This window comes from Pelophylax lessonae (assembly GCF_965119305.1).
Source record: "Pelophylax lessonae genome assembly, chromosome: 9".
NCBI classification, from domain to species: domain Eukaryota; kingdom Metazoa; phylum Chordata; class Amphibia; order Anura; family Ranidae; genus Pelophylax; species Pelophylax lessonae.
The window spans coordinates 216,608,590-216,622,532 of NC_138776.1; the positions used below are offsets into that span (position 1 = coordinate 216,608,590).

The 13,943-nt window shown below is 44.4% G+C and overlaps 2 protein-coding genes across 2 annotated transcripts in view; one reads left to right on the top strand and one right to left on the bottom strand.

Moving 5' to 3' along the window:
* ECHS1 (enoyl-CoA hydratase, short chain 1) overlaps positions 1 to 10,043 on the bottom strand; it is a 46,371-nt gene extending 36,328 nt beyond the window's left edge. Inside the window, exons 1-2 of the mRNA XM_082266864.1 lie at positions 9,909 to 10,043; positions 1,523 to 1,720 (exon numbers count right to left, since the gene is read on the bottom strand). Coding sequence (XP_082122990.1) covers positions 1,523 to 1,720; positions 9,909 to 10,008 — 298 coding nt within the window. The 5' untranslated portion in view covers positions 10,009 to 10,043. The remainder of the gene's footprint in view (positions 1 to 1,522; positions 1,721 to 9,908) is intronic.
* The window catches only part of LOC309563331 (uncharacterized protein), a gene marked incomplete at its 3' end in the record, with an annotated part of 417,962 nt that overhangs the window by 225,425 nt on the left and 178,594 nt on the right, over positions 1 to 13,943 (top strand). The window lies entirely within an intron of this gene.

Sequence of the window (13,943 nt, forward strand, 5' to 3'; positions counted from 1 at the left end):
TCCTTCTGTGCTGATTTTAAAACGTGTTACAAAGGGTGTCACTAAAACACATAGTATACACAAATAAAATAAAAAGATGTAATGGTGGGACTTTTAATGGTGGGTGCCATAAAAAAAAAAAAAAAAAAAACACGAAACAAAAAATGTATACATAAAACAAGTGTATTGATACAAAGAGGTTTAAAAAAACACACATATTTAAAAGTAGGTGTAAAATTTCCACGTGTCAGCATGATGGAGTTACATTGAAAGATCTTATGTGAGGGTATCTACATTTTTGGGTAAACAAGTAGTTACTTCAAGATGTTTCGCCATAAGGCTTCATCAGGCAGAAAAACATTACTTGGCAATGCACATGCGAAAAAACAAATTAAAAATAAACATCATGTCATTGTTGCTGTGTGTGCCCTCACCATGTTAACCCCCCACGCCCACCCAGGCAGACTGGCCATAACCCACATCACCATTCCAGCAAGTAAGGTCCCCCAGCACACAAATCTGGACCAGGAAAGGCAAAAAGTGAGCCACAGGAGGACAGGTTGCTGACAATCTAAATTGTATCTAAAAAAAAATAATAATTTGCCTTTATTGATTAGAATTTTTGATACATTAGAGATTGTCAGAAACCTTTCCTCACTTTTTGCCTTTTCTATTCTGAATAAGTGTGCTGGTGGACCCTACTAGCAGGATTGGTGATGAGCGTGATTGCCTACCAGGGTGGGCACGGTGGGTTAACACGGTGAAGGCACACACAGTAACAATGACATTATGTTTATTATTAGTATTAATTATTTCTAATTATGTGAATTTTTCACATGTGCTGTATTTCAAAGTAGTATTAATCTTCCTGATGAAGCCTTACGGTGAAACATGTTGAAGTAACTACTTTACCTGAAAACGAAGATACTCACACAGGAGATCTTTTTTTTTTTTTTTTTTTTTTTTTTTAAATTCAATGTTTATTGGGAGAGGAAAAGGCATACATTGGAGTCAAGATCAACAATACAGGATCATATACATAGTTCTAGACACAACTCAGATCCAGAATGAGTGCTAGCAAACACATAATATACAACGTCAGAACAGGAGAGCAGTGGACACAGGAGATCTTTTAATGTAACTCCATTATGCTGACATACGGTGGAAATATATGTGATTTTTAAACCTCTTTGTATCAATACATTTATTAATTATTTCTGTTTTTTTCTGGCACCCTAAAAGTCCCACCACTGCATTTTTTTTTTTTTTTTATTTGTGTATACTTATGCTTATTAGGGATGTAGTGTCTTGTTGGTTCTCCCACAATCTATTTCACCTAAATAAAGGAGAGGATAATTTTTCCTAGTGCACAGACATCAAGTATAATTTTCACATTCCATTAAAACCGATATATAACAAAACCTGAATGGAGATAGTATAAAACTTCACAACATCTTAAAGGCTAACATACTTTCTACATGTTGTCAAAAGGCATGTATGACAATTGAAAACTTCAAAAGTTGTGATTATTAACAATACTAACCAGCAAAGGCTTTCTCACTCCCTGTAATAACGATTGCTCCAATCTTAGGGTCCCCTTCAAAGGATTCCAAAGCCTGGTTGACTTCAGTCATCAGTCCATCACACAACGCATTCAGAGCTTTGGGGCGATTCAGCTGTATAAAACCCACATTTTCATTCTTCCCTTTGCGCTCCACTAAAATATACTGATAAGATGGGCCTGCCAGGAAAAAGAAACCTCAATTAATTAGTACAGTTGTGCTTACAAAGCTAATGGAGACCTAGTATTTAAATGCTACATTACTCCAGTCCTTAAATTCAGCAACAGGGTCCCTTTAACCTATAATAGGAAGTTCGCTCATCCTCCTCGCAAACGTGGTCTGCCCAACCTAAAGTGCAGTATTAGTTTCCATTTAAAATAGTAAGGCCATAAAGATAAGCTGTTGCCAGACCGTTCATTTCAAACATAAAATTATATGCACCGTTCTATGTTTTAGGACGGTTATTTACCTGATAAAGCCCCCCTGTATAGAAATCTACAAGCCCAGAGACTGCTCAGTGCTGCCATCTAGAATGTAATGGCAGCAGCCCCCAGATTCAGAATGTCAATGACATTCTATAGTGCTCCCCTTCACTCCCCCCCCCCCCCCCCCCAGCTAAATAAAAGGTTTTTAGGGAAGTGGAGGGAGAGGTAAAAATGCTGGGCCAGGACAAATGGTCGTCAGTAGAGGACTATGATAGTTACATAGTTAGTCTGGTTGAAAATAAATGGGAAAAAAGTAATCTCATACAATCCCATATACACAATCCTATACCCACAGTTGATCCAGCGGGAGGCAAAAAAAAAAAAAAACGAAGTGTAGCACCCTCCTAGGTAGGTGCTAGGAAAAGCATATTTGTGGCCCTGTCTCTTATTAAGGGGGCCTGATCTATTAGTATAGCCTGTTACATGTTCCACTGGGTCTGAGGGAGTGTCCCCACTGCAGTCAATGAGGGAGCTCATTGGACAGTGGAGGAAACCTAGCCAGTGGCACACTCTGGTTTATGTGGGTTCCAGTGGGAGGGCATTCCTGCAATGCATCCTGGGATTAGACATAAATTGGAGGGATGCATGTGAAAGCGTGTCTTTTGGCGGGAGCATCAGTCCCAGGAGGAGGTGACGGCTGTCTCTCCTCCTGTAAAAGTGAGAAGGTGGTCCAGGCAGTTGGCCTAGGGGCCAGAGGTTGAGCTGGGCTGCAGGGGATCCAGAGTAGCTGACCAAGTGGAGCTGCTGGGCAGAGATCTTCAGGAAAACAGTGTCGTGAGTACTCAAGATCTGCCCAGGGGTCTGCCTAGGAGAGGGGACCACTCCAGAGAGGTCAAAGGGGAACCAGGAGCGTACAGTAAAGGGGGTGCCAAGTAGTAAAGTCCTGAAGTTTGGGGAGTAAAGGGGGTGCCAGGAAGGGCCCTGAAGTGTTCAGCAATACAGTTTGCATTAAAGTCAGCTACCTCAGAAAGGAGTACTTTGGGGAGCTCAAAGGGACTTTTCCACAGTCAGAGGTGAAGTTCTAGTAACTGGCCTAGTCAAGCCCAGCATCAGTCAGCGTTAACCAGTGTCAGTGAAGCGTTAATCAGCGTCAAGCAGCATTTTTCAGTGTCCCTGCCTAATTATGCATAGTTCAGTTGTTGGGAGTATCCCACTTCTCCTATCCAAGTTCTCAAACCCTAAAAACCAAAGAAACTGGACTGGTCCTTGTCTGAGGAGCTCACACTTGAAAACATCTTTAAAGGTACTGTTGTTGCTAGCGGTAACCCAGGGGGACCCACACTCAGCAGCTCCCTTGGGAGCAGTGCTACAAAAGTACAGTCCAGAAATATTTAGACAGAATAAAGCTGAATAAAGCACCTGGAACAGATTGGCTTACACCCATGGATCCTAAAAGAATTGAGCTGTCATTTCACAGCCATTGTTTCCTATTTTTAGGGACTCTAATGTGTTGTCTATATTTAAAAAGCGATCGAAGTCTTTACCAAAGAACTAAGGACCAGTTAGTATAACTTCTATAGTCGGAAGACACTGGAGAGTATAATAAAAGATCACATAGATGAGTTCTTGCTGGAAAGAAATTTTAGACAGACAGCATGGATTCATGAAAGACAGAAGTTGTCAAACAAATCGGATTTCTTTTTATGAGGAGGCAAGTAAAACCCTGGACAGAGGGGTGGCTGTGGACGTGTTTACACCATTGTGGTGCTTTCCTGTGTGTTTAACAGAAAGAAAAAAAAAAAAAAAGTACAGCATTAAGGCTCCGTTTCCACTACTGCGGCTACAAAGTCGCGCTACTTCTAGCGCGACTTTGTAGTGTGACTTGTTTGCGGCTACTTCTGGGGACTTCAGTGCGACCGGTTTTCATTATAGAAGGAGGTCGCACTGAAGTCGGCCCAAAAGTAGTGCAAAAACTATTTTTCAAGTCACTGCGACTCAAGTCACAGCAGTTAGAAGGGGCCAAATTGAAATTAATGGCTTTTGACTTGCTGTGCGACTTGACATGTGTCAAGTCGCACAACAAGTCGCTATAGTGGAAACGGAGCCTAAGTGTTTTGTGAAGTACTTCCACTAGAACCTGGAGATCAGCTTTAACTATCGATCAAGATCCACTTCCCCCTGTGTGGAATTTCAATCAAATAGGTTATTCATTATAGATTGATTATTTTGATCAGAACAGATAAAAGAAATTGGAAAAAAAACAATCTATCATCAGTGTATATGGCCACCATAAGACTGAAGCACCTCGGCATGGCAATCAGCTTTCATTTTCAAAGCTTAAACTGCCTATGCAGAAAAGGGGCATCTGTAGATAAAAACAAACTGTGCAGCTCTGAATAAAGTTGAATAATGCCCTTGCTATAGGTGAGGGCCAATCACGCACCTCCTGAAGCGGGCCAAAAAACTCCCAGAGATGGCATCATGCCATCCTGCCTGGATGGTGAGACACTCCCACCTGTAACTGTTCACCCCCAACATTACAGGAGCATCCAGAGAGAGAAAGCTGAATTGGCTTGGAGTGTCTTAGTAACATCCTAGCAACAGTGTTCAACTTTAACTAGCTGCTGCCCGCGCAATATCCGAAAGACGGCTACAGCGTGGACCTAAATTGCCGGGAGGGCGTACATTGACGTCCTCCCATGCATGAGCGGCATGCGCGCTCCCTGTGGAGCGCACCCGGCTCGCTCTGTGTTTAGCGAGTCCAGATTGGAGTAAGGGGCGGTCCCGCCCCTTATCACATGATCAGCTGTCAGCCAATGATCACGTAAAGAAAACAGCAGCCGGCAATCAGCTGTTTTTTCTCCTCACACTGAGGGAAAAAAATAAATAAAGAGAGCGCTGGCTACTGTTAGAGGGACATCGGTCCCGAAGAGGAAAGGAATTATTTGTGCCCCCAGTGCCACCTACCAATGTCCACAAGTGCCCGCCAGCACCACCTACCAGTGCCCACCAGCACCACCTACCAGTGCCCACCAGCGCCCAATCATAAGTGTCACCTACCAGTGCCTATCATTGCCCATAAGTGTCACCTATTAGTGCCCATCAGTGCAGCCTATCAGTGCCGCCTCGTCAGCGCACATCAATGAGAAAAATTACCTGTTTTCAAAATTTTCAGTCTTTTCTTGTTTGTTCAGCAAAAATAAAACCCCAGTAGTGATTAAATACCACCAAAAGAAAGCTCTAAAATTCTAAACATTTCATTTGGGTACAGTTTTGCAAGAAACAGCTGAAAATTGGCCTGGGCAGGAGGGGGGAGGGTTTAGGTGCCCTGTAGGCAAGTGGTTAATCAAAGCTGCACAGTTTGTTTTCAGCTACAAACACCTCTTATCTGCATAGGCAGGTTTTTGGCAAAGGTGAACTCTCTCTTTAAAAGGCCAAGTTCACAGTTTAACAGAAAAATAACAAATGCAGGTAAACCAAAGTATGTATATATGTATATATATTTATTTTTTTCCCTCTTAGGCGCCTGTAAAGGATTGCACCCGTGATCAGTAGGTCAGGAGTACAATTTCAGGCTCCTGCAGACTCTCAGTACACTGTCAGTTACTGAAGTCCAGGAAGATCAATGAACTACACCAGCACTCTCCAGCGCCCTCGCAGTTCATTGAGAAGCGGTCTACTACAATGGCTAACAGTACTTGTAGTCTATTCATTTGCAAAACTGTTGAGTGTGTGAGCGGAGCCCTGCTAAGCCGCGCTGTATCTGAATCATGACGGGGGGGGGGGGGGGGGTGTCTGTCACAATGGGGTATCATCAGGTTGGGGTGCTGACAGGAGAAACATGTTACATCCAAAACATGGTTATCACGTGGACCTTAGGCCCCTTTCACACAGGCGGACCGTTCAGATCCGCCTGTCAGTTTTTTTGGCGGATCTGATCGGTCCCCCCATGCATCTCTATGGGGGATCGGATGTCAGCGGAGACATGTCCAGTGACATCCGACCCGATCCGATCCGTCAAATCTGGACGGATGGAAACCCCATTTTCCATCCGTCCAGCGGATTGGATGAGAAGGGACCGACAGTCCGTTCCCATCTGATTTCCCCCATAGAGATGTATGGGGACCTGACAGCTGTGTCTCCACACAGCCCGGAGACACAGCTGTCATCCTCTTGCTCAGGGGGGGAAATCGGTGGCTCGATCCCCCGCTGAGAAAAACTGAATCCGTCCGATGTACGGATAGTGTGAAAGGGGCCTTAAGGTGAACTTATCCTTTAGGGCTCTTTCACACTGGATGTCCGTCAAACGGACTCCGCTTTTCTCAGCGGGGGAATCGATCCGCCGATCCCCTGCTGAGCAGGAGAATGACAGCTGTTCTCCGCACTGTGTGTGGAGACAGAGTCTCATACATCTCTATGGGGGAATTGGATGGGAACGGACCGTCGGTCCATTCTCATTCGATCCGCTGGACGGATGGAAAATAGGGTTTCCATCCGTCCAGATTTGACGGATGGGGTCGGATGTCAGAGGACATGTCTCTGCTGACATCCGATCCCCCATAGAGATGCATGGGGGGACCGTTCAGATCCGCCAAAAAAACTGACAGGCGGATCTGAATGGTCCTCCTGTGTGAAAGGGGCCTTAAGTTGTAAATGTAACTTACAATTGCAAATTAGCGATCTCTGCTCTGCTGCCATCATGTAATCTCATTAATTGGATCTATCGATCCAAACTATCTAGACTCCACAGGTTGATGAGGAAAGCCTCGTTCACACACGGGACAGTTTGATCTGTGCCCCCAGTGCAGGGAGGGGTTTACAGACATGGAGTGCACAGATGTTCCATGCATCCCAGTACCGACAGTCCCAACATTGTCTATTGGGACCCAGCCGTGTCTCTCAATGTAACATCTGTGCAGGTCCATGGCTCCGATCACATCATAGGGGAGTCCAGGAACACCTGTGCCAGTAAACATGTCCCTGCATGGCACACAGATCAAATCAACCCATGTGAATGAGGACAAACTATCAACAATATTCCTCCCAGACATAGTTTGGTTGAATCCCATTGAAATCAAATCAGGAGGAAACTTCTGGCTGATAATCACACATCGATCAGATTAAAAAAACAAACAGAAAAGTGTGTGTGTCCACTACTAGAACCTCTATGGGTTATCCTGTATTCTGCTGTCATATACACTCCATATACCTCTCATAGCTCCCTACACTCCATATACCTCTGATAGCTCCCTACAATCCATATACCTCTGATTGCTCCCTACACTCCATATACCTCTCATAGCTCCCTACAATCCATATACCTCTGATTGCTCCCTACACTCCATATACCTCTCATAGCTCCATACACTCCATATACCTCTCATAGCTCCCTACACTCCATATACCTCTCATAGCTCCCTACACTCCATATACCTCTGATAGATCCCTACACTCCATATACCTCTGATAGCTCCATACACTCCATATACCTCTCATAGCTCCCTACACTCCATATACCTCTGATAGCTCCCTACACTCCATATACCTCTCATAGCTCCCTACACTCCATATACCTCTCATAGCTCCCTACACTCCATATACCTCTGATAGCTCCCTACAATCCATATACCTCTGATAGCTCCCTACACTCCATATACCTCTCATAGCTCCCTACACTCCATATACCTCTCATAGCTCCCTACACTCCATATACCTCTCATAGCTCCCTACACTCCATATACCTCTGATAGCTCCCTACACTCCATATACCTCTGATTGCTCCCTACACTCCATATACCTCTCATAGCTCCCTACACTCCATATACCTCTCATAGCTCCCTACACTCCATATACCTCTCATAGCTCCCTACACTCCATATACCTCTCATAGCTCCCTACACTCCATATACCTCTGATAGCTCCCTACACTCCATATACCTCTGATTGCTCCCTACACTCCATATACCTCTCATAGCTCCCTACACTCCATATACCTCTCATAGCTCCCTACACTCCATATACCTCTCATAGCTCCCTACACTCCATATACCTCTCATAGCTCCCTACACTCCATATACCTCTCATAGCTCCCTACACTCCATATACCTCTCATAGCTCCCTACACTCCATATACCTCTCATAGCTCCCTACACTCCATATACCTCTCATAGCTCCCTACACTCCATATACCTCTGATAGCTCCCTACAATCCATATACCTCTGATAGCTCCCTACAATCCATATACCTCTGATAGCTCCCTACACTCCATATACCTCTCATAGCTCCCTACACTCCATATACCTCTCATAGCTCCCTACACTCCATATACCTCTCATAGCTCCCTACACTCCATATACCTCTGATAGCTCCCTACACTCCATATACCTGATTGCTCCCTACACTCCATATACCTCTGATAGCTCCCTACACTCCATATACCTCTCATAGCTCCCTACACTCCATATACCTCTCATAGCTCCCTACACTCCATATACCTCTCATAGCTCCCTACACTCCATATACCTCTCATAGCTCCCTACACTCCATATACCTCTCATAGCTCCCTACACTCCATATACCTCTCATAGCTCCCTACACTCCATATACCTCTCATAGCTCCCTACACTCCATATACCTCTCATAGCTCCCTACACTCCATATACCTCTCATAGCTCCCTACACTCCATATACCTCTCATAGCTCCCTACACTCCATATACCTCTCATAGCTCCCTACACTCCATATACCTCTCATAGCTCCCTACACTCCATATACCTCTGATTGCTCCCTACACTCCATATACCTCTGATAGCTCCCTACACTCCATATACCTCTGATAGCTCCCTACACTCCATATACCTCTCATAGCTCCCTACACTCCATATACCTCTCATAGCTCCCTACACTCCATATACCTCTCATAGCTCCCTACACTCCATATACCTCTGATTGCTCCCTACACTCCATATACCTCTCATAGCTCCCTACACTCCATATACCTCCGATAGCTCCCTACACTCCATATACCTCTGATTGCTCCCTACACTCCATATACCTCTGATTGCTCCCTACACTCCATATACCTCTCATAGCTCCCTACACTCCATATACCTCTGATTGCTCCCTACACTCCATATACCTCTCATAGCTCCCTACACTCCATATACCTCTCATAGCTCCCTACACTCCATATACCTCTCATAGCTCCCTACACTCCATATACCTCTCATAGCTCCCTACACTCCATATACCTCTCATAGCTCCCTACACTCCATATACCTCTCATAGCTCCCTACACTCCATATACCTCTCATAGCTCCCTACACTCCATATACCTCTGATTGCTCCCTACACTCCATATACCTCTGATAGCTCCCTACACTCCATATACCTCTGATAGCTCCCTACACTCCATATACCTCTGATTGCTCCCTACACTCCATATACCTCTCATAGCTCCCTACACTCCATATACCTCCGATAGCTCCCTACACTCCATATACCTCTGATTGCTCCCTACACTCCATATACCTCTCATAGCTCCCTACACTCCATATACCTCTCATAGCTCCCTACACTCCATATACCTCTGATTGCTCCCTACACTCCATATACCTCTCATAGCTCCCTACACTCCATATACCTCCGATAGCTCCCTACACTCCATATACCTCTGATTGCTCCCTACACTCCATATACCTCTCATAGCTCCCTACACTCCATATACCTCTCATAGCTCCCTACACACCCCCTGAGCATAGACATAGAGTACAAGGGGTTTATAATGGGCTCACTACTGTCTATAATCACCTGATCCAAACACTGACCCTCCTCCATGAGTATCACTCACTATACTATATATACTATATACTGCCTGCAATCACTGTCACAGCTGCTCCCCACATACACAGAACAAATCTCTCTCCCACCCCCGTAATATACCAGAGCTGTAGCCCCGAGAAAGCCCATGGCGGATAGGAAATACAGCTGACAGCCGAGTGATCCCCCTACACAGCGTAGCCATGTTGCTCTTCTCACGCATGCGCACAGCGAGCGCCCTTGTAATTCCCGGGACTCACGCCTTCAGCAAGGACGGAGCCAATAGCGCATGCGCAGACCGTGTTGAACTTTGTAACTTTTTATCCAGGCTTCTAGTGTCGGTTTAACATGATAAACGCTCTTTTTATATTGCGGGGGTTGGACAGTGAGAGAAAATAAAGCTCGTATTTAAAAAAAAAAACTCCAAATACAGAAACTGGCGGGATAATGTGAGGTGATAATTATTGATTAACCACTTTAGGACCGGAAGAATTTGCCCCCTTAATGACCAGGCCATATTTTGCTATTCGGCACTGCGTTATTTTAACAGACAATTGCGCGGTCGTGCAACGCTGTACCCAAACAAAATTGATGTCCTTTTTTTCCCCCACAAATAGAGCTTTCTTTTGGTGGTATTTGATCACCTGTGCAATTTTTATATTTTGCGCTATAAACAAAAAAAGAGCGACAATTCTGAAAAAAAAAATATATATTTTTCACATTTTGCTATATAATATTCCCCGAAAAAAATGTAAAAATCAAAATATTTTAACATTTTAGGCCAATTTGTTTTCTGCTACATATTTTTGGTAAAAAAATCGCAATAAGCGTATTTTGATTGGTTTGCGCAAAAGTTATTGTGTCTACTAACTACAGGAAAGATTTCTGTCATTTTTATTGTTTTTTTTTATTTTTTTACTAGTAATGGCGGTGATCTGCGATTTTTAGCGGGACTGCAACGTTGCGGCGGACAGATCAGACCCCTGACTGACATTTTTGACACTTTTGGGGGGACCAGTGACATTACTACAGTAATCAGTGCTAAAAATATGCACTGTTACTGTCAAAATGACACTGGCAGGGAAGGGGTTAACAGTATAGTTGATCAAGGGGTTAAATGTGACCCTAGGGGAGTGATTCTAACTGTATGGGGGTTGGACTTGTGAAATGATCACAGAGATCTGTAAACCTATATAGAAGGATCACTTGAGCTCTGTGATCATTGCAGGGAGAAGGACGGTTGGTTGTGTTTACAACAGCCGACCCTCCTCTCTGAAGCCCCGTACACACGTACCGATTGTCGGCCGTAAAGATTCGGCTGACGACCGATCGGCCGATTGTAGGCTTGTTAGTATGATGCTTCCGACAGCGCACTTTCGGCCGAACAGAATCTGTCGTGCAGGCATTAAAATGTTTGTTGGCCAACACCAGAACTGCCGATTGTTCGCCAGTCAGTACAGAATTCGGCCGACAGACAGCCGATTAGCAAGACTGGGCATGCTCAGAAAAGAAAAAAGACAAGGAAAGTTAACCATCACATGACATCACTTCTGCTGTCGGCTGTTGTTGGCCGACGAAATTCGTGTGCAGTCTTTTGCACTTTTCAACAGACAAGGCAGCCCTCGGACAAAAGACGGCCGATCGTTCGGCCGACGATCGGTACGTGTGTACGGGGCTTTAGCGGGGAACGATCGAGAGTGTCAGAGCCACCTGACACACGTATCGACTTTCTCGCTGACAATCGGGGGTGGGAGCACACCGCAGGCGGCACACGCGCGCGCCCATTAGCTGCCTTCAGGCGAGCGACGTAGCCCTACATCGTTCTGCCTGTAGGAGCCAGCTTGCAGCCGTAAATATAATGTAAGCGATCGGCAACTGGATATAACCCAAGTGCTCACTCTGTTAGGAATTTAAGGCGTGCTGCTCTCCTTGAGAGGGGAAACTCCAAAACACTAAAAGCAGATGAAAATGGAGGTGCAAACACCTAGCGCATGACCTTTCGACACCTTTAAAAAGTTTATCAACCTGTTCATAACTGCCCGCCGCTGTTTTACTGCGGCAGGCTGGCCCTCCTGTGCGAACCGATGTAGCTGTATGTCAGTTGCACGCCTGTTCCTAGGTGGAGCGCTCCCGCCCCCACTCGGCAGCAGGGACTCCGATGCATGGGGCCAGCAGCTCCGATTGCTGCCTGCCACCCGCGATCGCTCCTCGCTGAGAGAGAAGGACGGTCGGCTGTTGTAAACACAGCTGACCGTTCTTCTCTCTGGAATGATCACAGAGCGCCTGTGATCCTTCTATATAGGATCACAGGTCTCTATGGTCATTTTACAAGCCCATAACCCATACAGTTAAAAACACGCCCCTAGGTACACATTTAACCCCTTGATCACCCACTGTGTTAACCCCTCACCTGCCAGTGTCATTAGTGCAGTAACAGTAATATTTTTAGCACTTATTACTGTAGTAATGTCACTGGTCCCCCCAAAAGTGTCAAAAATGTCAGTTAGGGGTCCGATCTGTCCGCCGCAATGTCGCAGTCCTGCTAAAAATTGCAGATCGCCGCCATTACTAGTAAAAAAAAAAAACAATAAAAATAATATAAATCTTTCCTGTAGTTAGTAGATGCTATATCTTTTGCGCAAACAAATCAAAATACGCTTATTGCGATTTTTTTTTACTAGAAATATGTAGCAGAAAACAAATTGGCCTACAATGTTAAAACATTTTTGATTTTTACATTTTTTTGTGGGGGGGGGGGGGGGAATGTTATATAGCAGAAAGTGAAAAATATTGTTTTTTTTTTTTCAAAATTGTCGCTCTTTTTTTGTTTATAGCGCAAAAAATAAAAATCACAGAGGTGATCAAATACCACCAAAACTCTATTTGTGGGGAAAAAAGGACATCAATTTTATTACGGTACAGCTTCAAACGACCGCGCAATTGTCCGCTAAAGTAACGCAGTGCCGACGAAATGGCCTGGTCATTAGGGGGACAAATCATTCCGGTCCAGAAGTGGTTAAAAAGCCAAAAACACTGGTCCAAGTGGTCCAAGTACAGGGACGTGTCCTTCTCCACATAGTGGTTGACATGAATATGCGATTTTATTCTTCATGTTTGCGAGTATGTTTTTGGCTTTTTAGTAAACTTTCTAAAGGCGTCAAAAGGTAATGTACTAGGCGTTTGCGCCTCCATTTTTGTCTGCTTTCAGAAATAAAAACCTGACAGGGGTTCTAATCGCTTTATATTCTATACAAAAAAAGTTTTTTCTGTAGTTGTATTTTAAATCTGCCTACTCATCAAATGCAGCTACAATAACCTTATGATGACTGAACTTAGTAGACTTCAGTTCGCTTTACATTTGCTGAACCCAATAGGAAATTGGGAAACGCAGGGTTGGTCAGACTTTATATTTAACCACTTCAATACAAGGCACTTACACCCCCTTCCTGCCCAGATTAATTTTCAGCACTCTCACACTTTGAATGACAATTACTCAGTCATGCTACACTGTGCTGTCATTTTTTTTCCACACAAATAGAACTTTTTTTGGTGGTATTTAATCACCACTGGGTTTTTTTATTATTAGCGATATAAGCGAAAAAAGCGAAAATTTTGAATAAAAATGTGGGCCCAAATTTATACTGCTACATGTCTTTGGTAAAAATAACCCAAATCAGTGTATATTATTTAGTCTGTGTTAGCCCTTGTTCACCCTGAGGGCGGGTTTTGAAACCACTCACACAATTTCAAACCCGCACGTCAGTGCGAACTCGAGGCAATTTGACAGCGGGTTCCTGCACAGATCTCTATTGCAATCACCCCTGAAGGCACCAAAAGTAGTGCACAAACTACTTTTGGGAACTGATTCGGACGGTGCTGTTGCGGGCACAAGGCTCTGATTTGGTAAGCAATTTGACATGTCAAATCAGCCCGAACTGAACGGAGGCTGAAAGTTATAGAGCAGGGGTGGGGAACCTTTTTCCTGCCAAGGGCCATTTGGGTATTTATAAAATCATTTGGGGGCCGTACAAAATTATCAACCTAAAAATGTGCCTGTTATATTTGGTCAAACATTTAATTAACTCACCCCTAATGTGATGGCTGCAACTGCTTCTCTTTGGTGAGGTGTGTGATGTTAGCTGGTATTGATGATGTTGC